Below are 23,144 nucleotides of genomic sequence, written 5' to 3' on the forward strand. Positions count from 1 at the left end.
ATCCTGGCCAGTCTCTGGAAGGCTCCAGGCCCCCTTATTCTCATTCATGAAAAAAGAATAACATAGATGAGCATAACTCGGTAGGCACCAGGCGCGCTGGAAGCGCTTTACAATGGGTTCTCAGCACACCATCACGTGCTTATTGTGCCCACTTTACAGTAGAGGGCACTGAATCAGGCAGAGGCGAAGTGACTTCTCAGGGTCACCCAGGGAGTACCCTACTTCATAGCCTCTTACGCTCTTTACTTCTCTGAACCGAGGAACCTCAGTGTCCCATTAGCCAGGTCGGTCCTGCCAGAGTCGGCACGTGGCTACTGACCTCGCGCATGCGCACAGGGCTGGCTAGGGGAGGTGGGCTAGACGGACGGGCCGCCGGAAGGGTCACCGCAGGGGCCGCGGACGCGGCTCTGCGCATGGACCAAAACTAGGGCTAGGCGAGCCCTAGCCGGAAGCCGTTTCCGGGGCTCCGGAGGGGGAGGCGGGAAGAGCGTAGCCTTCGCACTCCCCAGAGCAGCGATGAGGGATGCCGTGAGGAGGGGACGGGTGGGGCAGCGGCCTACCCATGCCGTGAGGGGTCCAGGCCCGGCAGGGCGGGAACAGGCCTCCAGGCCCGCACGGGGTAGAGGCCGCCTCCCGGCACCACGGCCCCGCCTCCTCCCATGACCCGCGCCGCGGTGACCCGGAAGGGCTTGTGCGGCGGCAGAGCCGGACGCAGGCCTCTTTTCCGGTCGGCGTGGTACAGCGAGCGCAGGCCGCTGCGGCTCCCGGAGCCTTCGCCATGAGCGTCCCGGCCTTTATCGACATCACCGAGGAGGACCAGGTCGGCGCCGGGGGACGCGCAGGGCGCGGGGGACTCAGAGCGGGCGGGGGCGGGGGACGGGAAGCCGCCACGCTGGGGTCGGTTCAGCGGGGCCCGGCAAAGCCTGAGGCCTGGGGCGGGTGGTGGCGGAACGGGCCGGGGAGGGGGTGTGCTGTCTGGGATACGGACAAGCATCGGGCCCTGAGAAGCCCGGAGCGACAGCTGGGGACGCGGGGAAGCTCTCCCCAGGCGAGCCCTGGTGTTCGTCCACGCGAGAATAGCGGAGCCCACGCGGGATTGGCGACGGGGAACTCGATCTCCGGTCCTGCCTCTGCCACCGCCACTTCCTCGCTGTGTGACCGTGGGCGGGTCACGCCCCCTCTCTGGGCCTCCTGTTTCCTCATCTGTAAAATGGGAAAGTTGGACTAGAGATGGTGTCTGACCTCCCTCCTAGCCAGGAAGCCTGTGACCCCGTGGAGCTCTGGAGCCAGAGGCGTCGTGGGGCCCAGAAAGGGTCTCCATGGTGTGGTGGGGAGGGTCTAGAGGAGACTTTCAGGATATGTTTCCCAGCTCGTAAAGCACGAAGTGTGACACCAACTTGTGAACCAGTGCTCTTCTTAAAGTGTATCAGCATGCATAGAAAAGCCTGGCATTTAGCCAGCATTTTTAGGTGCTACCTTGCTTTGAGGAGCTCCCAATCTAACGAAGGGGACAACCACCACACAAACAAGCTACAGACGGGACAGATTGGAAATAATGCTAGAATCAGGAAGAATCGGAAAGGTTTTCTGTACAAGCTAGGGGAGACAGGAGGCAGAGATGAGAGCATTCCAGGAATGGAGGCTATGCCTGGAGTTTAAAAGATGGAGTGACTTGTTCTTGGAATAGCCAAGAGCCCATTAAAACTAAATTGAAGAGTAGGTGTCAGGGTGTAAAGTGTAAAAAAGACTGGAGGTGGGCAGGCCTTAGGTAGAAAGGTCCTTGAGCAGAGGATTTTATATTTAATCTTGGAGATGATGGGGAGCCACTGGAGTTTGCATAGGAAAGTGACATTGTCTAATTTTTGTGCTTTAGGAAAACCACTTTGGCAGCTGGAGAATGGATTAGAGTGGGAATGGATTTGAGGTGTCAGGTCCACCAGCAGGTTATGAAGTCCAGGCATGAAGAGATGGGTAGTGACCATGTCAGAGGAGTGAAGAAATCATTGGAGAAATGTGACAAAAGTGAAATCAGCAAGCCATGGCAACAGATTAGATGGAGGGAGGAGTGAGAAGTCAAGTTTAACATCTAGGCTGTGAGCCTGAGAAATTGAGAGAATATATAATAGGGAAGTGTGAAAGGGATGAGGATTTGGAGGAGAAGGTGAGTTTAGTTTTAAACATGAGTTAGTTTACCATTAGTGAATATTTATCCTTAGTGTGGCCTTGAACAAATAACAAAGTAAGTAACTGAGCATTAGCTTCTTCATCTGTAAAATGAAGAATTGGACCTGATACCCCTCATTGTTAAGGTCCACTACAATTCTAAAATCCTATAGAGAAACGACCTCCATTGAGCCAATCAGCAATTTCTTTGTAACTTTGAGACTTGAATGCCATTGTTTGGAAGCAGTGAGATGTTAAGATACTTGCTCAGTGTAATAATTAAAATATAAATTGTATAAATGGTGTGAACAAGAGGAACTTGATTCCAAGGCTAGTCCTCTATCTGCTGTAACATATTGCCTCCATTCAAGGTACCCAAAGTGCATTTTTAAGCTTTATTTTATATAGAAAGATATATATATATATATATAATACACGCTTTCAGAATTGCACTGGTCCATATTGCTGACTTAAGGTATTTTATGGTAGTTGTAGCTTATGCTTTTTGTATGCTAATTTATGAAGTTCTCATTTGAGGCTGGAGAAACTGTGAAACTTGAATTCTTGTGGCATGCCTAGTGTTTTCCAAAACCCTTTGGCTCAAAGGGTTTAATCATTCATTTTATTATGTGATAGTTACTGGGGCTACAAATTCAAAAATAAAACTGTCCCTTCTCTCCAAAAAGAGGGTATTCTGTCAGGGGAGTTAACATGTACTAATGTATACACAAAATATATAAAAAGTAAAATACAAAGTAATGGGAGTCAGGGGAGGTACCAGAAGCTGGAACATCACTGGGATTCTAAGACAGCAGTGTGGGGAGGAAATATATTGGAAATGTGCCTCCTGTGCAGCCATGTGGAGGTGGGAAGTGGGGTTTTCTGTTTAAAGAAGTTTTGTGATTGTCCTGCCCTTGTAAAGAGTTAATTATCAATTGGCAAAATGTATATTTAAGATGAAATGACACTTTTTGACTGTGAATGGTTTCATTTCTTGTTGGAATTCATTTTGGAAATGTAGTATTATTGGTTTTGAAGTTGCCCCATGAAAAATCCCTTGCCTAAACTGGGACTAAGAGAAATGATGAAGTTGAAGTTTTAAAACTTTTTTTTTTGGCCTTTAACAAGAAGTTAGAATTTTAATAATGAAGTGTTTTTAGTTAGGGATTAACAGAGGATTTGTGTCCATCTGTGCTTCCTTCAAACTCTAGGGTTCTATGATTGTAACTCTTTAACCATGAGGGTGATAATGGATGAAGCAGGGCCTGATTGGCAGGAGAGAATGAAAAAAGTGTGGGGGGTGGAGTTGGAAATAAAAAGGGGGAAAAGATGTGTGTAGGAATAATAGGTTAAGACTATTTAATCTCATATTTCCTATTGTTTGGCATTGGTACAATTAAATACTTAGATTTTCATTTAGAGATGAGGAGGAAAGATTTTCAGGTTTCAGAGACAGCCATTGGAAAAGCCTCAAGTGTATTTGGAGTATCTTGTGAGATCAGTGTCACTTGGTGACAGCTTTCCATTGTTGGAGGAAGGTGGAAAAAGACTGAAAAGGTGGGGGGTGGGACATGTTATGAAAGCCATTTATAGCTAAACAGAAGATACTATAGTTAATGGGGATCCCACTGGAATTTATTGAGTGTAGTTGAATGACATGTTCAGACCTGCACTTTAGGAAGTTCACTTTGACAACTGAGTGGAGGATGGACTGGAATAGAGAGAGATTTGTGTCAAAAAGACTATCCAGCAGGCTATTGCAGTAGCCAAAGCCAGAGATAACAGAGCATAGAAGGGAGAAATACAAGACATTGACAAGATTTGTTGGCAATTGAATGATTATATGAGTTGTGAGAGAGTGAGGAGGCAAGGGTGGCATCCAATTTCTAAGCTTGAGTGACCAAGAGGGTAGTCATACCCTTGATTGTAATAGGAAAGTTCAAGATGTCAAGTATAGGTATCCAAAGATGTGAGACTGGCAGTGAGCAGACAGGTTAGGACTGGTTAAATAGATCTGATAATCATAGGCATAATAGTGATAATTAAATCCATGGGAGCTGATGAGATCACCAAAGGAAATAATAAAGTGGGAAAAGAGAACAGGGCCTAGGACAGAGCCCTGTAGGTCACCCACCATTAATAAGTTGTGTAACCTTGATGGAGATCCACTAAAGAAAACTGAAGAGTAGTCATGGAAACTTGAGAGAAGAGTGTGATCCAAGGAAGTTAGGGAGGATGACTATTGAGAAAAAGCCATTAGATTTGGTCTTTAAAAGATCATTGGTGATTTTGGAGAGAGCAATTTGAGTTGAATAAAGGCAGAAACTAGATTACAGATTTAAGATAGTAGAAGAAACTAAGTTGGTTTGTGAAAGAGATTGACAATAGCTTGTAGGAACAGAAGGATCAAATGAGAGTTTTTTTAGTATGAAGGAGTTAGATCTGTTTGTAGGTAGTAAGGTAGCAAGGAATAGACAGAGATGGAAGAGAATATGGATTCTAGAAAGAAGGGGTAACCTTCCAGAGAAATATAATGGAATAAGATCATATATATAGGAATAGGAGGATTTGCCCTGGTAAACAGAAGTACCATCTCTTAAAATGAGAGTGTATCTGACGTTTAAGGTTACTTTTTTTCTCTTGACTCCATAGTTCTGTGATCATATTTTAGTATCAATAATTATTAATTCTTAAATCAGGTCATGATTTTCCCATCCCTAAAATGGGTAATAGATTATTTAAATCCTGCTTTGTATCTTGTTGCTTTAAAATCCTTGATTCACTCAATTTTAGCACTTGGGGCCAGTGAAGATGACAGGTGAAAACCATGTGTTCATTGAATAAACACTAGAGAATAATTCACATGTGGACAAAAAGCGAGTGAATATCTTCTAATTTGTTTGGACCATATTCTAGTATTATATCTCACTTAAGTCAGATTACCCCCCTTCACAAAATCACAGGCTGAGAGTTGAAAAAACCTTGGAGGCACGCCAATCCAACCATCTTGGACAAAGCACTCAGGATGTAAAAACCATCCTCTGCCCTCGGGGAACTTGTATTCTATTTGGACAAAAATATTATGTTAACAAAAAGTGACTTGAGCCATTAAGTCCAACCTATAGCTACATAAGTACTCTGGGGAGCTCTCTGATAAAAGCAGCCATTCCTGATAATTATAAAGTTTTTCCTTGAAACAAGCCTGAATTTTCCTCTTTGCAACTTCTCATTGCTCTTATTTCTTTCTCCTAAGGCAAGTAGAATTATAACACTGAGAGACATTACTTCCTGTGACTACTGGAGAGCAGAGCAACACTTTAAGGAGGAAGCCAGCTCCCTTCCTCAAAAGCTGCATTCCTGCTGTTTCACTTAATAATAGTCCCTTCAGACTCCCTCCCAATATAGTGGACCCTCCATTTATTATTATTTGTAATATAATTTCCTTTGGCACCAGTGCCTCTTGGGTGGCAATTACTTAATATATTCATGGAACTAGGGCAATGGGACAACTATGTTTCCATGCATAGTTGAGTATCCTTTAGTCTTGTGACAGTTGATGTGGCAGGCAATATGTCTAAGAAGCTAATTGTACAGGAAGAAAAACATCTTGTTTTGTGGAGCATGATGGTGATAACCTAGAGTTCTAGTTGGAAGTGAGACCTCAGTGGCCCTCTAAGTCAGCCCAGTCATTCACCAGTTGAGGCCTAATATGTAATTTTTGTGGCCTAATTACCTTCATTTAATTCCACTCTGATTTTTTTTTTTTTAAGAACAAGATTCCTACTTTAATTTTATGATTGTTCTTATATATCCCTTGATGTTTCTGCTATTCCCCTATACTGGGAAAAAGGAAGAAAGATGTAGAAATATCCAGCACCATAGGCCTTAAGTATATAAGAGTTATGGAGAGATACAGGTAAGAAAAAGAATTTGGCTCAAAGGCATGCATCCCAGAAGATGGAATCTCACAGTGAGGTGGTTCTCCTCACCTCTGATGAAAATGTGTAAACTGAGCTTCTGTACCCTGCTCCCTCCCTCCTTCCTTATCTGTAGTTCAGTTGTGTGGCCTAACCAAGTGGTTAGCCTTCTTGAAGCTTAAGCCAATTTGAAAGAAAATAGGGCAAATTTAGTATAGAAATGCTTTTATAAGGCTTCACATCAAATGTTAACGTAGGGCACCTCATTTGTGTTGTTCTATGAATACAGTAAGCCTTAATTCACACATTGTGATTATTCAGCATGCATATATTAAGTTCCACAGTGCTTGGCCACTGTGTTAAGTGCTAAGAAAAGAATGATATAGTTCCTGTCCTCAAGGAATCTGCACAATACCAGGCAGATACCATATACTTGGATAAGTATATAATACAGTATGATTTTAGAAGGGAAGGGATATTCACTAGCAAGTAGGAAGAAATAAGGGAAGGCTTCAGAATGCATCTGCCTGAACCAAGTTTTCCCATAGAAGATGATAGCTCTGAGGTGAGTGAGGGAATCAATTCTAGGAATGAGACACTGAGTAAAGGCAGAAAAGCCAGTGTTGTATGCCACAGTTGAGGAACAACTTGTCCCTGGTTTGGCTGGAATGTAAAGAGAATGTAGGGAAGTAGAATCGTATGAAATATAAATTGTGGAGAACTTTAAATCCTAGGCTAAGTGGTATATATTTAAGAGCATTGGGGAATGATATGGTGGTTATGCCTCCAAAAGGTTATTTTGGCAGCTCTGGGAAGATGGATTGGAGAGGTGAGAGACCTTTTTAAGAACTTTCTCCGTTGGTCCAGATGAGAGGCAATAAGGGCCTGTACTAGGCTGGTTGCAGTGTAGGATGGGGGAACTGGAGGTATTAAGATAGGATAGTTAAGGCTTAATAATTGTTTTTAAAATGGTGCAGGAATGAGAGATGGCAGAGGTTACTAACTAGGTGAGTAGGAACTTTGTGATTCACTCAAGAGGAAGGAGGGAAGTTTAGATGAGGTGAAGTTTTCGTCTGTTTTTAGACATACAGAATTTCAGATGCCTGGGGAACACCTATGAGGTTAATTGCAAAATCCAGTGAAGTAAATTTGTGTGATTCCCAACGTTTTTAAACGACTAAAGTGCTGCGTTCAGGTAGTGGAAGTGTTTGAAAGAAGGACTCTCCAATCATAGAAACTCTTGGAGGCTGGAAGGACCTAAACTATTAACTAGTCTGCTAGTTACCTGATGCACAAATCCTTCACAAAATCCACCAACCATAAAAGGTTATTCATTTGACATTTCTAAATTTCTGCCCAAAGCAAGGGAAAGAATTTCATCGGTTCAACTTCATCCTTTTTAAAATTTTTTAAACTTTTATAATCTATTCAAACAGTGTTTTTATCAATGCAACAAAAAACTTCCTGTTTTTTTTGTAAGTGCCTTTAGGGGTACAAGAACATTATGTTTATCATTGTATTTGCTATATTTTAGAAGTTATCAAACTCTTAAGGAAGGCCGAATTGCTTTTTAAACTATCCTTAGGTTGTAACTTCTTAAAAAGTTTGTATGTATTACATATGTAAATGCCTATGTGTACAGTTTATATATGTCCATTGGTTGTGAGTATGTAATAGGCTCCTCTAAATTGCTTTATACATTAATTTTTAATATGTACAAGTTGACAATAGATTTAGGGGTTTTTTTCAATCATTTAATTATTAAGTGTCAAGTATTAAGCACCAATTGTGTGCCATATACTGTGCTAAATCCTGGGCATACAAGTAAAACTAACAAAGCATCCCTACTAACAAGGAACATTTATAAGAGAAACAAGTAGTACATATATAAATATATAGAATAGATAGTTAAATACATGGTTGTTTGAAGGGCCAAAGAAAAAAGGAAATTCTTTAGAAAGCTATCTTGCATATTTATAGACTAAGAAGTCAGATAAGGGAGTGTCAATAACCTTCTGTCATTAGCACTTTGGTTCAACAATTTTGGTGGATTTGCTAATTATCATCTTAGAAGATGGCATGAACCTGTCCCCCTTAGAATATAATACAGGACACTAACTGGGTAGGTAGGAGAATCAAATAGGCTTAGCAGCAAGTCTTAAATTGGTTTGGGGGAAGAATGTTGTGGAGGGAAGGCAGTGCTGCCCTAAGTGGGGCTTTCTTGGTAGAAGGGGATACCAGCTCTAGACTTGAACTGCTTCTTTCCTCTAAGACTAGCATTTCATTATTTCTAGTGTATTATTAATTCACTTGAGAGTTAATGAGATGAAGCAACACACAAATATAGTTTCATTCATTTATTTTGCTTAAAAGAGCCTTGTGTTGCTAAAGAGTCTAATGCATCTCTTGATGTCCCAAGGTCTTGCATATTCATGACAAAGAAAATAATTATTTGTAAAAGCAATACAATCTCAGCCTCATTCTATGGACTACTTAAAACTATCCCTTGACTTTTTTCTCAGTCAAACTGATTGTCCATACTTTTGGAAGTGAATTACTAAGGATTTGCTGTATCATTAAAGTGAATGGGGGAGAAAAGAAATAGGCTACTAAACTTGTGGGGAGGAGCAATGTATTAGTCTTCCTAGAGCAAAGATTTTTAACTTTTCTTTTTTGGGGGTTGTGGTTCTCAGAATGCTTTTAAATGCAAAAATATTTAAGATTGAAGTTATCTAATTATATTAAAATAGTTATCAGAACATTCTTTTTAAAATATTTAAAGGTTTATAGGTTCCAGGTTAAGAACCTTTGCCTTAAAGGGTCTGTAGTTCCTGGATTTGGGGAATTGAAAGTATTTTAGTAGCACCTCATGTTGCTTTACTATTTTAGGGTCATTGTGTGAAGTTCCTTAGAGTTCTAACTTATTTCCTTTCTCTGCATAGGATCATAGTTATGATATTTCTATTTAGAGATGGGGTGAAGGGCACAATCGTGTTCCCATTCTAAAGGAAAACCACTTGGGACTTCAAAGTTCTGAAATGGATTATTTTGGCCAGTAACTCGATTCTTGTTCTATCCTAAACAGATTCGTGTGTGTATGTGAATATGTTTATTTGTATCCATGGGCATATAGGTATAGATATATACATATATGTGTGTGTGTGTGTGTGTATATATATATATATATATAAAAATCTTGTATACAATTTCTTCGGGTTGATAGGCTGCAGAACTTCGAGCTTACCTGAAATCAAAAGGAGCTGAAATCTCTGAAGAGAACTCAGAAGGTGGACTCCATGTAGATTTAGCTCAGATCATTGAAGCGTGTGATGTTTGTCTAAAAGAGGATGATAAAGGTTTGTCCTTGATGTTCCTTTTTTCTTTGTAGAACATTCACAGGTACCATTCATTGAGGATTTTATTATTACTGGTCATAGTAAGCCTATAATTTAAGTTTCCTATGATGACTATTTAAAAATTTTTCTTGTACAGGTCTTTTGATCTGTATTACGATGACCACAATTGAGACATGATTGCCAAAATATCCCTATTCCCACTGAATAGAATGATAGACCAACCTCCTGATAACCACCCCAGCTCAATCTTGGTGGCCTTGTTTGACCTGTTGGTTAAATGGTCTCTAAACTGATAGCTATGCGTATATCTCTAACTATCCTCCAGTACAGCTTTCCAGGTCCTACACCATTCCTTGACAAGAAAGCTTCACTTCTTGATTCAGTGCTGCCCCTTAAGTTACATTATTTTGTCAAACATTCTGTTAACCAGTAGTGTTAGACCGGGGGGTACCTGTTTTAGAGACCCATGTCTTCACAGTAGCAAAACTTTAGACTAGGTAAATTCTCAGAGGGTTCATCATATCTTACTATGGGAGAGGCAGTGTGCCATAGTAGATAGAGGGCAAGCCATGAATCAAGAAGACAGATTAAACTCCTGCTTCAGATACATACTAGCTACAAAACCACAGAAAAGTTGCTTTTAACCTTTAAGTGCCTGCAGTAAGACTCTTTAAGACTGGGTTGTAGAGATACTGCTGGGTTGCATTGGTGGACATAATCTACACTGGTGGGGGTGTATAACCTAACAAAAAAAAATTCTTACTATTAGACAGCCTTTAAGAGAGATTAAACAAAAGAAAACTAAAGGATATTTTTCCTTTTTTATTTGATGATATCTGTATTAGAGGAAATAACATACTTCTCAGGATTTTTAGAAGTTGTAGTGATCTGAACATTAATTGTACTGGCCAGGTTTTTTCATTATAAAATGGGAAAGTTATAAAACCTGGAAAAATTCCAGAGGAGCTGATTACATTACATCTGAAATTGCATTGGGCATCGGCTTATAACACTTAAAATGAAAATGGCTCACTCATAATTTAATTCTCAATTATTTTTCAGCTTGACATTGCTTTTTATTGGTTTGTTGGCTTTTCCATATGTAATAATAAACTTGTGGAAAAATGTAAACTATCTTTACTTTGAGTTAAATGAATACTGTCTTAAAGTTTGAGGAATTATACAAATCCAACAGATAACCTGCACTGGAACAACATGCCAGGGAAATGTATATATGTATGTAACAGATATATAATTATCAGATGAACATAAATGAATATATATGTATGTATCGTATGCATATATACACACACATATATCCATCCAATCCTCTGAATGTTGTAAATTCGACAAAATTAGCTTGATTTTAGTTGGTGAAGGACTTCATTTTTGATGCAGTATGTTGAACAACAAGAATATCTGAGCTCTCTCAGCACAGAGTTACAGGGGAACCAAATTAGACCTTTTTACAGGTTGGAACCCCTATTTAAAGTCTTTATCCTTAACACTTATCTATAACCATTCCTTTATCAAATGCATTAGCATTATTATATCAAAATTGATTGCACCACTAATGTTTGCATAGATGTCGAGAGTGTGATGAACAGCGTTGTGTCCCTTCTCTTGATCCTGGAGCCTGACAAGCAAGAAGCTTTGATTGAAAGCCTGTGTGAAAAGCTGGTTAAATTTCGGGAAGGGGAACGTCCATCCCTGAGACTGCAACTGTAAGCATAAATTTAGAGGAGGCTGGGATTTAAAGAACTATTTTCACAGAACCACTTGTAGAATGAATGGTCTTTGGAAATTGTATTGTTGCTATTGATATTTAATAGAAATAAATGATTAGCACCATACATATGGAAGAACGTAAAAGTTGCTCTTAAGTAGTAGTTGTTGGTGTTAATCTTCTTTTTTTTTTTTACTAGGCTGAGCAATCTTTTCCATGGAATGGATAAGAATACCCCTGTAAGATATACAGTCTATTGCAGTCTTATTAAAGTAGCAGCATCTTGTGGTGCCATCCAGTACATTCCAACTGAACTGGATCAAGTAAGTTATTCTGTAAAGTATTCTTCCTACTTGTGGAAAAGATTTCATATTACCTCTAAAAAGAAAAAAGTCAAATTCTAAAATGATATTTCTTTTAAACTATGGGTTCTTTTTTCATTCCTGTAGGTTCGAAAATGGATTTCTGACTGGAACCTCAACACTGAAAAAAAACATACTCTTTTGAGGCTCCTTTATGAAGCACTTGTGGACTGCAAGAAGAGGTAGTACTCAGAGCTAATGAAGTAATTTAAAATTGTTCAGGGCTTAGAGGTGGGTGAGGGTCTTTTTATAGATTGGTATATTGGATAACATTTAAGAAGGGTGAGTAGTATGACTCCACTTTGTAAATCACAGAATTGCTATAAATCTCTTTCTGTACATTTTACTCCATTTACTTTGAACATAGTTCTTCACTGCATCTGTTCAGATTGGTATCTTAAGAGCTTCTTCGTTTAATTCTAAGTTAAACAATTCATTCTAGAAAGATGACTGTAAAGTTAATAGTGGAATCTTTTTGCAATCTTTAAACTTAAAAAAAAAATAAAACTTGCTTTTGTTCAGAAAATGGTACAAATGTTAATCCTCAAGCTTCATAGCTTTATGCCAAGTTTATTATTTAATGGTGCTTTGATGTCTTCGTGCGTGGTAGTGCTATCTCTGTTGTTTAATGGCAAAGGGGATCTATCAATCAAACTTAGCACAATCAAAGTCTCTTGTGTAAACAGTACCTTTAAGACAAAACTTTGTGGTAGACAGTGCTAAATGGGTACCAATTAAGCTTTTGCAAAAGAATATTTGGGGATTCAGAGGCTAGTCTTGAACCCAACAGATTTCCTACACCCAAAATGTTGGATTTTTTTTTTTTTTTTTAATTATCACTGTCTTAATAGCATGTCTAGAAATGACAGGTTTGGTGGGTTTAATGGGATTAATATGTAGTGTTTTTCACTAGTGATGGGGTAGCCCCTTCATTTTCAAACTGAAAAAGCTGGGATATATCAACTACTTACTGTCCAGAAATCTTATCCTCCATGGCAGTTTGTTAAATTATTTGATTTACTCATTTATTGGTTTATTTTGAAAAACTAGTCTTCAGAGCAGTTTCAGCATATACTTTTGCCATGGTTCTTGTGGATGAAAGAACAAGCCAGGACAGCAATGTTCTGTCTTCCTCCCCTCTTCTGTTTCCTTATGGGTGGGTTAACTTTAATTCTTTATTAAATATTACTTGAGTTAAAATCATGTAAATCTTTTTGCAGACAACCTATTATACAGGATCTGTAGGAAATTTTGGAATTTTGTTTATCTTGAAAGTTAGAAAATCGGAAAGTTTTTCAGAGCAGTTACCCCTCTCTGGCAGAAAAGAAAACAAGCAGTGACCTTGCACTCATGACCTGGTTCATTCTCCTGGATCAGTGGGCACCATCTACAGCATGCTGGGAAACCCATAGCAGCATTCCAGGCTTAGCGCTTTTAAGATGTCAGTAGAGGCAGGATAGAGAAGGTAATAAAAGAAAAATAACAAACATTGATAAATGAAATCCTTTGCTGTAGAGGTCATTAGAGCCATATTTTGTTAGCTTCAGATTTTCATAATTTAATGTACACCAGGTTTTTTAGAACCATTAGTGGATAAGACTCGAGATAAAAATTGTTTCAAAATTGTCAAGTACTCTTTTAAGTTCACCATAAGATACAGATTATGTCTGTCCTTTCCCAAGTAGCAAGGTTCAACAAGCACCTTGAATAGCATTCATTTAAAAATGGAGAAGGTAAATGTCTTTTCCAGCGTTACCTCCTTTTTTTCCATCATGCCCTGCCCTTTATTGATGCTCCTATTGTCAGACTGTGAGCCTGCCTTTGACTGGATTCTGTCACTTTATGGTCCAGGGCTGCTTCTGAGCAGGTTTATGCTCAATTTCCTATGTATCATGGTATAAAATTCAGTGTTGCTGTCATGGCTGCTGGCTTAGAGTTCCTGCCTTCATATACCAGTTCAGCTAGTCTTAAGCTCACTGTCTTATGTTCTGTCATGATGATGATTAGAGAATATCCCCACTTGTCTTTGACAACTGAAACTGAGCCTTGAAGAAAAAAAGGACCAAGAAGAAGGTGTGGATGGGCTAGTGACTGCCCCTAGTTCTGACATCAACCTATTTGCCAATAAATAGGGAAGGAAAAAGCCCTTGGCTAGGAGTCAGGAGACAGGAGATACAGCCTCAGTTCTACCACTCCCTGTGGTGTTGAGCTAGTTCTCCTTTTATGAGTCTGTCTTCAACTGTATGTTGATGGCTTGGGCAAGATCATGAAGATCCTGCCAGCTCTACACATACTCTCTTGTGTGAAAACTAGGCTGGGCTAATTATTAAGCTACTTTAAAATCTACCCAGAGAAGAAATATCTAAAGACTAATCTCTCCCTTTCCCCTTTCTCCTCAAAGCCTGAAAGTGGATTTTTATCTCCTAAATGATAAGTTTTGAACTTTACTATTCCTCATATAGTAGCATTTCAGAAGCTTGTTAGGTGAGCATCTTAGAATTTACTTTGTAACTACTTGTTGGAGGAGTGCACATAAACTTGTGCCTCTTGGAAAGTCACCTTGAATGTCACAAATTTTTTTATTAGATAAGATGGATATAATAGAACTCATCCGTTGGGAAAATCTTTAATAGCAACACCTGTTTCTGTGATGATGCCACAAGGCCATTTGGAGTAAAACTGACATTTATTTAGCCTGTAAGGTCTGCAAAACAATTTTCCATACATTCTTATTTGGTCTTCAACCCTTTCAAAGAAGGTACTGTTGTTATTATCACTATGTTTCAAATGAGTAAAGTAGGGCTTAGAAAGTTTAATGACTTGTCCATGGTATATAGCTCAACACTCTTAATCCAGTATCCCAATAGGCTACATTCAGATGTTTCATTTTATAAAATGGGTATTATACCTGCAACATCACTCTTATTTGGGATGGTGTATGACACCTAACATCCTTCTTACTACAGATACATTTTATCTTTTATTTAGCATACAAATTCTGACTGTAAATTTGAAAGAAAAAGGCCTCATCTGGCAAACCTTACTCTTTCGAATAGCATTTAAGTTTTGGAAATAAATGGTACAACTCCTTATTTTTCCCTGATTGGATCCAGATGTGTATATGAAAGGTGTTCTAGTAAATAACAAAAAGCTTTTCCTTCTCGCTGGGAAAAGGTTTTTCTGACTGGTGCTTCATCAGTTAAAGAGAATGAAGTGAAGAGTGAAGGTAAATATTTTGTAAGACTCCAAATTTAACTAATACATTTTGCTTACTTTGTCCCTTTTTGCTGACTAAAATTAATTACCCATATCATTTTAATAATCTCTAGAATGAAATTATAAAAATATTTGGATGGTTGTAATGATTTTTTCAGACATCTAAAACAAAATGTCTTTTTTTTCTTAGTGACACTGCTTCAAAAGTCATGGTGGAATTGTTAGGAAGTTACACAGAGGATAATGCTTCTCAGGCTCGGGTTGATGCCCACAGGTAATTAATTGTTGGATTGCTTCAAGAGTCCCTCAAAAACTTGTAACATGGTTGTAGTCATTGTTTAGTGACACTGGTATTCTGGTTCCAGATTTGCGACTAGAATTAAAAGTCATGTAACTTTAATCCTCCTAGAGTCTAGCATAATAAAATAGATAAATGAAATTAGTAAAGTGTTAGCATACTACCAGAGATTGCATGAGAGAACCACATGAGTTCTGAGAACTATGGTTCATATAACAGTAGTTAAGGATTAAGAACTCTCCTTCCCCCAACCCCAAATGAAGAAAAGACTGGCCTATTGGAGCTCTGCAAAATGGTTTGGATCCTTTGAATTTGTGAGTTTTGGGAAGTCTGGTGCCTTGCCCACACTATAAAGTTCACATAAGTTTTGGCAGTCAGCATTTTCAAAGTAGTAATTTATGTGACTGGATAGGGAGAGGCCCAACCTGGGTAATCCTTCTATATATTTGAGTTCTTTAATGGAGCATCTATGCCTAATGAACTGAGTTTATTGACTTTATATTTTAACTCCTTATTTATTGTCTTCTGTGGTTTTATGTTTGGCTTTTGCTCGTTTGCTCTGTTATATCATTTAATGCATGTAAACAACGTATATTATACTCTGAAAAAAGTTGTGACAATAACAAGTGAACTCTCAAAAGATTCTTATCTTTAAAAATAAGATGTTTTGTTTTCACACCAGGTGTATTGTCAGAGCATTGAAAGATCCAAATGCTTTTCTTTTTGACCATCTTCTTACTTTAAAACCAGTCAAGTTTTTGGAAGGGGAGCTTATCCACGATGTAAGTAGTTTTATCTCTTTAACATGAAAATGTTCCATTTATGAAGTTTACATTCCCAAACATCTGACTTTGTTTTGTATTAGTGAACGTTAAATTTAAATGTGAATGAGAAGGATATGGGTAGAAGAGAGAAATCGCATACTGTCCTTTTCTAAAATAAGTTAACTTTTGTCCTAGTACCTAGCACCTCCTTGGCTATCCAGTCTCCAGCACTAAGCAAGTATATTCATCCAGAAATTCACTTCATTTGATGAACATAAGCAAAACATAATTAGGAAGTTTTTTGGAATTTGTTAAATCAAATTTGTCAAGAGTATGTGTATATAAATTTTGTTTTATTTCCTCTTTGTTGGATTATCTGTGCCATTGCCCTCATTCACATGGATAATTGAGAATTTAATTATTACTGTCTCCTAATTAAATAATCTCAAAGTAAATGGTTTTGGTAGTGATTAAATGCAACAAATTAAAGCAATGTGTTACGAGAACCTTATGATACTTTTTGTTACTTGAATTTTTTTAAATGTGTCATGGCTTTGTTTTGTTTATACAGTGCTTTACCATATCATAGCTTTGTTTTCCTCCATTTATTTAGCTTTTAACCATTTTCGTGAGTGCTAAATTGGCATCATATGTTAAGTTTTACCAGAATAATAAAGACTTCATTGATTCTCTTGGTAAGTTTTGTTTTGTTTTTTTATTAGAAATGGGATAGAGGGTACATTGTCATTTTTCTATTTGTTGTGATCTCACTTTTTTGGGGGTGGGGCTGATTTTGGAAATGGCCAAGAAAAAGATGGATGGACTCTTAGAGTGGGGGGAAACAGAAGAGATAAGTCACTGTGACATGATGGAAATAGCATTGGCATAAGAATCAGGGTTCCTCTGCTACTTGTGACCTCACACAAAACCTTAACCTTTCTGGGCCTCAGGTTTCTTATCTATAAAATGACATGGTGAACGAGGTGAACTTTAAGATTTCTTCCAGTTCTTAATACTACCTATGAATATGGGGATGTCAATGGGTCTTATGTAGAGAAAACTGTAATTAAGTGTTTGGAAATACAAGCAGCCTGATTCCAGCCAGTATCTGTGGGGAGGAATATTAAAGAAGAAGCTGGACAGCACTTTGTAAGTATGTTACTGAGAATCAAAAAATTTAAAGGAAAGTATTCTTTTTGCCTAAGAGAAGATATCTAGAGTCTATCGAAATTAAAAGGTTAAATTCTTAGAACTAAACAAATCTACCTGCCTAAAACCTCAAGAAAATAAAATTGTCAGTATTTTTTGTTTGTTTTCTTGAAGGGTCACTATTTAGGGTTAAGTCTGACACACATTTAAGATCTGTTAGCATAATTGGCAAATTTCAAAGCAAGAACACGATATACTCAGATACTGGGCTTAATATTGTGTCATACTTTTCTTGAAATTCCAAGTAGCCATGTAGATAAGTGAAGCAGCAGGGGGTGGGAGATAGAGAGCCAGCCTTGGAGCTAGGAGATCTCAGTGCTCTGGGCCTCTGGTGTCAATGTAAGGATGTCTGCCAGCGCAGAGACTAACCACATCTAGGGTTTTGTGGATTTTTGTTTTGTTGAACATTTCCCAGTTACTCAGTAAGGAGGAGTATGCATTTGACGCCTCTGCTCTGGTCAGCCCTTAGTTAGGCCTAGAAGTAGCAGTGAAGATGCAGCCTGTGTTTGTAGAGGGAGTTCCTAAACCGTCTGTAGTGAGCACAGGAGTTCATTTGCCTTAATTGAGGCAGACTGTAAGGAGATTTCTTCACAATAGGGGAAAACCCATTAGACTAAGCAATTTTTTTCTCAAATGGGAATAAAGATATTCCTTATGAAGACAGACCAAGTGGAGGCATTTTCCCACTTCAGGCAGTAAATATTTAAAAGGTGTCTACCGTCTGCGAGCTATGTTCATCTTATGCTAGTTCATCTATATAGTTAAGCTGTGAGATTTTAGCAAGGTGCATATGGTGCCACCCCTAGTCCATGTGGGGTTTAAACCTTGCCTCTGTCCCAGACTGGTTATGTGACCCTGGGCAAGTCACCAGGAGTTTCCTATAAAGCACAGCCTCTTGTTTGGTGCTCTTGATGTATTAACTTCAGAAAATAAACAGCAGGCCAAGCACACAGAGATGCTGCAAAACCAGTTCTGGTCTATTATTTTGAAAATACTAAATTTGTCCTGAGTCTTGTAGTATGCCTCCTCATTTTACAGATGAGGAAAACTGAAGTCTAGAGCAGTCTGGTGATTCGCGAGTTTTGGAAGAAGCTCTCCTTTTAGGCTTCGGGTTTCTGCCTGGCCTAGGAATCCCTGGAGGCCAGGAGTGAGCTTTGGGGATTCCTCCCTACTTTTCCTCATCCATCAGCACGAGGCTGGGGGTGCTTCCAGGGCTAGAGGGTTTGGCATCTCCCTGGGCCGTCCCAGTGGCCAGGTTTGCAGATCAACTGGATACACTTCTGACTTTGAAATGGGCCCAATCCAGGGAGGCTGTCTGTCTGTCTGTCTGTCTGTCTGTCTGTCGGGGGAGGGGGGCCTTCTGGACAATTCCGGTCACAAAGCTCCATGAGGCTGCGGGGACGAGAAGGTAAACTGGAGGCAGACGTGCGTCTGGGTGTGATGCCTCGCCGGGCGCATCAGCCCCAGAAAGCCAGCCTCTGCCCCAGTTAATTTGTTTCGTGGCACGAAGCTCTGTGATGGAATGTCCGTGTCAGCAGCCTCTTTATTTACACACATGGAAAGAGGAGCCGTAATTAACACTGCGGCCCTCCCCCACGGAGGGCTAATTGACTGTTTCAAAGGGGCGCCGCTTCATAAGCTCCGGCGTGCATTAAGGGGACGTTCTCTAGATTGCCGCTCGCCAGGACAGGGGTCAGTGACGATGCAGAAATTGTTCAGTGATGCAGATTTTTTTATTACTGCATTAAGGTTTTGACATATTAGTAATGAATAAATGTTTCCATAAAATTAGATTTTTTTATAACTTTGAGATTGAAATAGGACACTGAACACGGCAACTTCCTCTTTGAAAATACTGTCAGATGTTTTCCAAAACTCGGCACAGCTGGGGGCGTGCAGCGTCTTACACTTAGAGCTTTGGAGATTTGGGGGAGAGCTCGGAAGGCCGGGCGGGCTGGGTGCTTCGTCTCCAGAGAGAAAGCTGGTGCCGGCACCAGCTGGAAGACTTTGCCAGTCTGAGCTAATAAATGCCTTCTAGGAAAGGAAGAACTCTGTTCTCGGAGGATGCGTTAGTGTGGGGTCATCCTGCGTTTACAAATGGCAGCGATGACACTTTATTTTTAAAGGTGTATGTCTCATCTGGGTTCTCCAGTTTTTTTATCTTTTTAATTTGGTGTGACCATTTTCCCATTTTATTGAAAAGCAATAATAGGTCTTTATAATAGAATGTGTGGATAGTATAGGGACATTTGAGTATTAGATAAGAAAACGGTAAATGGGGGGGGTAATAATTTCATATTTTTCTTAAAATTAAATCTACCAGTGAGTGTGCTATTTGAACCTCTCCAGTCAATTTTGTATTTGTTTCTTAATCATCATCCGTGTGGGGAGAGGTCGTTTAATTGTAAAAAAATTGGAGGCAAGTGTTAGACTGTGACTTTTAAAAATAGCTTCTATAAAATCACTATTAAGGACTGTGGCTGTAAAGCTTTGAGAATGACTAAAAACTTGAGAGAGAAGAAGCTGCTTTGTTGGGTAGCTTTTATAGATTCTTACAGGTGGCATCAGTTAGAATTTGTTGTTTTATTAACACTGACAACTTGGGCCAACAGTAGCGTAATCTTGTGTCAACTGAATCGCCCTAACATGCCCACATTTAATCTGATGTTACTCAGTTGCTACCTTCTTGCTTCAGAAAGTTAATCAGCATCTCATTTGCATTTGTTAATTAGGGTTAATGTGCACTAATTGATTTTTTGATGCTTGTAGATTTCCATTAAGCCAGTTAGCAATAGTTGCTGGTGTACCTCATTCATGTGAGTTATGATGATCATGTTTTTGTTGAATCTGTGCCAGATAGCAAGCCTGCATCATAATTATAGCTAATTAACACAAGATTATGCCCTGTACTAATGTGCTTCCCTGGTCTTCCATTAATGTAAGAATGTTATAAATTTTAAACTTAAATATTTTCAGAGTGCCAATATCTAAATTAGCAAACTGCCTAGAGGAAATACTGCTTTCTTTATTTTTTGAAGACAATTTGAACAAACCAGGATCTACAAATGTTGAAGCCATTAGAACTGTTATTTGTAGTTAACAAATGATCAAAGAGAAAAGAGACAAACAAAAGAATCCTGCATTCATTTTTGGAAACTTGTCTCTTGTAAAGTGAAGCGATTCATACAAGCAATTGCACTAATTGGTTTTGTGACTCAGCATTACAACTCGAACCAAAACTGTTGATGAGCAAGGCCTCTCTTCTCTGGCTTTTTGAAGCCCCAAGTCTGCCCACGATGATCCCCTCGATCATCTGGTTAATAATACCCCGGGGGTGCTTGTTTGCCCTTTTCGTGGCAGTCATTATCTGGTTAGGCCCTGAGATGACTTAAAGTCCTTTTCTGAGCTTTGCTTTTCTTCCTCTATCAGAGGAGAGCATTTGAGGACTAGAACACCAGTGCTCGTGGTCCAATACTCTACAGGAATGTGGGATGCTGCACAGTAATTAGCCATTAAAATGAACACATTTACTTATATATATTTCAGCTTTTGGTAGTGTTCATTGGAAGGAACGTGGCAATGATAATTGGTATTTCATTCTCTGTGTTAAGTCTTGCTTCTTGATGTCTCCATGTTGCCTGACTACAACCGTGATGCAATATTTTACATTTTCTAGGAAGGGAAACTTATTAAAGTTTGATGTTAGACATGAGATTAACATAAAAGCTAATAAGTAACGATTGGAAGAGAGTTCTAGATATCAAATGGACTCTGGTGTGATTAAGTGTCACTCATGTAACACCTAGTGTTATAAGTGTAGCACATGATGTTAAATGTAACTGCCCCAGGAAACGATTTTCTTTGTCTTCATATCTAAAAAGAAGCGGTTCACTTTTTAATAGCATTCTATTGATGAGCTCTGCCACTGTCTGTCACTGTAAGAAGATGTGTCTCTAGAAAAAGTTACTTTTCTTGAAATTTGATCCAAAGATGGGGCAGGCCTGTCTCCATGTGCTGGTGGAGGCTGCTCCCCTATCTCCATCTCCCCTATCTGGGGTAATGTGTGTGTGTGGGGGGGGTGCTCACAGGTGACTTGGGTGCAGTTTAGGCACACAATCTCTAAAAGGTTTGCCAACCCTATCCTAGAGCTTTGGAAAAATAGCAAAAAGACTTGTGAAGTGATTTGCTCATAAAAAATGCTTTGAAGTTTTGTGTTCTAGCATAATTATTCTCTAATTATAAATGTTCTTTTAATAATGATTTTTGTCAGAGGTTAGATTAGTTATAAATACTATTTTCTTTAGTAAAAATGTGGTACTCATTGTTCTTCAATACTCTATCATTCAGGCTTGTTGCATGAACAGAACATGGCAAAAATGAGACTGCTTACTTTTATGGGAATGGCAGTAGAGAATAAAGAAATCTCTTTTGACACAATGCAACAAGAACTTCAGATTGGAGCTGATGATGTAGAAGCATTTGTTATTGATGGTAAGGGCCATTAGAGCTCTTTGCAAGAGCTCATCATCTTCTATATTTGGAATACCTAAGCATGTGAGATTTGGCTCTTCAAATGTGCTTTGAAAAGAATCCCCAAACCAAGATTCTTTATGGTAGAAATATATTTAGCTCTGTTAATGCTGTGGATCGTTGGTATGAAGACATTGTTTTGTGTAGATTCAGATACGCCATGAAATAGTATTGCCTTAAACAATAAAAGTCTGATGGATATGCAATCAGCCTGTATGTATCATAGGTTATAATCCTCTTCCCTCCAAAGGTAGTATATTAAGTGATTCGGTTGCATTAAAACCATTAAATAATGTTCAACTATGAGTAGTTTTTAGTTTTTACATCTAACCATCTGTGTGTATGATTTTCCAGAGACAAAATCCGCAAATAAAAATTGATTTATAAAGCAAAAGCTTATAAACATGTAGATTGTCTAAATGGCTCTCAGTGACCTGAGTCTAATAATTTATTGGGAATGTTTAGTCATTTTTTTCTTCCTGCCATTAAAACAGGATGTGTTTGTAAAAGGGAGCAGTTCATAAAAATTATACAGGATATTGCATTAATAGATGGGCACATCAACTATCGCATGCATGCATGACCTTCATTCTTAACTGCCTCATATTACTTTGATTGCTATTAGTTTGTAATATCTAGTTTGTTAAAAATAACATGTAAAGGTTTCTAGCAGAATACTTAGTCTGGTGTGTGTCCTGTCTGTTTTAGAAGCATTTCTTAAAACAAATCATGTAAAAAACATTGGGTTTTTTTGTTTGTTTTCAGCGGTAAGAACTAAGATGGTCTACTGCAAAATTGACCAAACACAGAAAAAAGTAGTTGTCAGGTAAGACATGTAATATTTTGTAAAACAATTTAGTGTGTTTTTAATTATTTAACTTATATGGCTGTTTACTATTTTAACAAGAAGCAAGGCATTGTTCCTATCAGTTGCCTGTAGTTAAATAGTTGCTATTTATCATAATTTTTATTAAAGTTCAGACTGAATGTGATTAGCTTATTTAATGAAAGAGTCCTATTTTCCAGCACATTTCATTTAATGACCCAGCATTGGCAAGAATACTAATGACTTTTGTGTCTGCTCTGTATAGTTGTGCAGAACAGTAGAATCAATATGGCAGAGATTTTAAATGTGTGCATTGCATATCCATGGATGGATGTAGATGCTTATTAGATTCACATGTATACAATCTGTTACAAGATAGACTGATTAAAGGGTATAAATTTGCTTTTTTCTCTGCTTTTTGCCTTTAATAAGATTGATAAGTAGAAGATCTGAACCAGAATCTAATGGGCTGTTTTAAGGTAAACCATTATTTTGCTAACACTTCCTTTCAATTCTTCAATTCGTAGTCACAGCACACACCGGACATTTGGAAAACAGCAGTGGCAACAACTGTATGACACACTGAATGCCTGGAAACAAAACTTGAACCAAGTGAAAAACAGCCTTCTCAGTCTTTCTGATACCTGAATTTTTATCCATGATTTTGTTCTCTTTGGAGAAAATTCTAAATCATAGTAAAACATTCTAAAGCTAATTTTGATACAGTCTTGAAGTTTATTGTCTCAAATTTCAAGTTAAAAATACTTTGCCAAAATT

At 38.7% G+C, this 23,144-nt stretch overlaps 1 protein-coding gene across 1 annotated transcript; it reads left to right on the top strand.

Annotated features, from left to right (window-relative positions):
* Positions 1–713: 713 nt before the first annotated feature.
* Positions 714–23,082, top strand: EIF3M (eukaryotic translation initiation factor 3 subunit M). Its single transcript, XM_044680652.1, has 11 exons — positions 714–820; positions 9,304–9,436; positions 11,022–11,160; positions 11,362–11,485; positions 11,612–11,706; positions 14,931–15,014; positions 15,721–15,820; positions 16,416–16,497; positions 21,359–21,502; positions 22,307–22,367; positions 22,895–23,082. The coding sequence occupies exons 1-11, from the start codon at positions 779–781 to the stop codon at positions 23,013–23,015; spliced, it is 1,125 nt and encodes a 374-aa protein (XP_044536587.1). The 5' UTR covers positions 714–778; the 3' UTR covers positions 23,016–23,082.
* Positions 23,083–23,144: the final 62 nt, after the last annotated feature.

This window comes from Gracilinanus agilis, chromosome 6 (genome assembly GCF_016433145.1).
Source record: "Gracilinanus agilis isolate LMUSP501 chromosome 6, AgileGrace, whole genome shotgun sequence".
Taxonomy (NCBI): Eukaryota; Metazoa; Chordata; class Mammalia; order Didelphimorphia; family Didelphidae; genus Gracilinanus; species Gracilinanus agilis.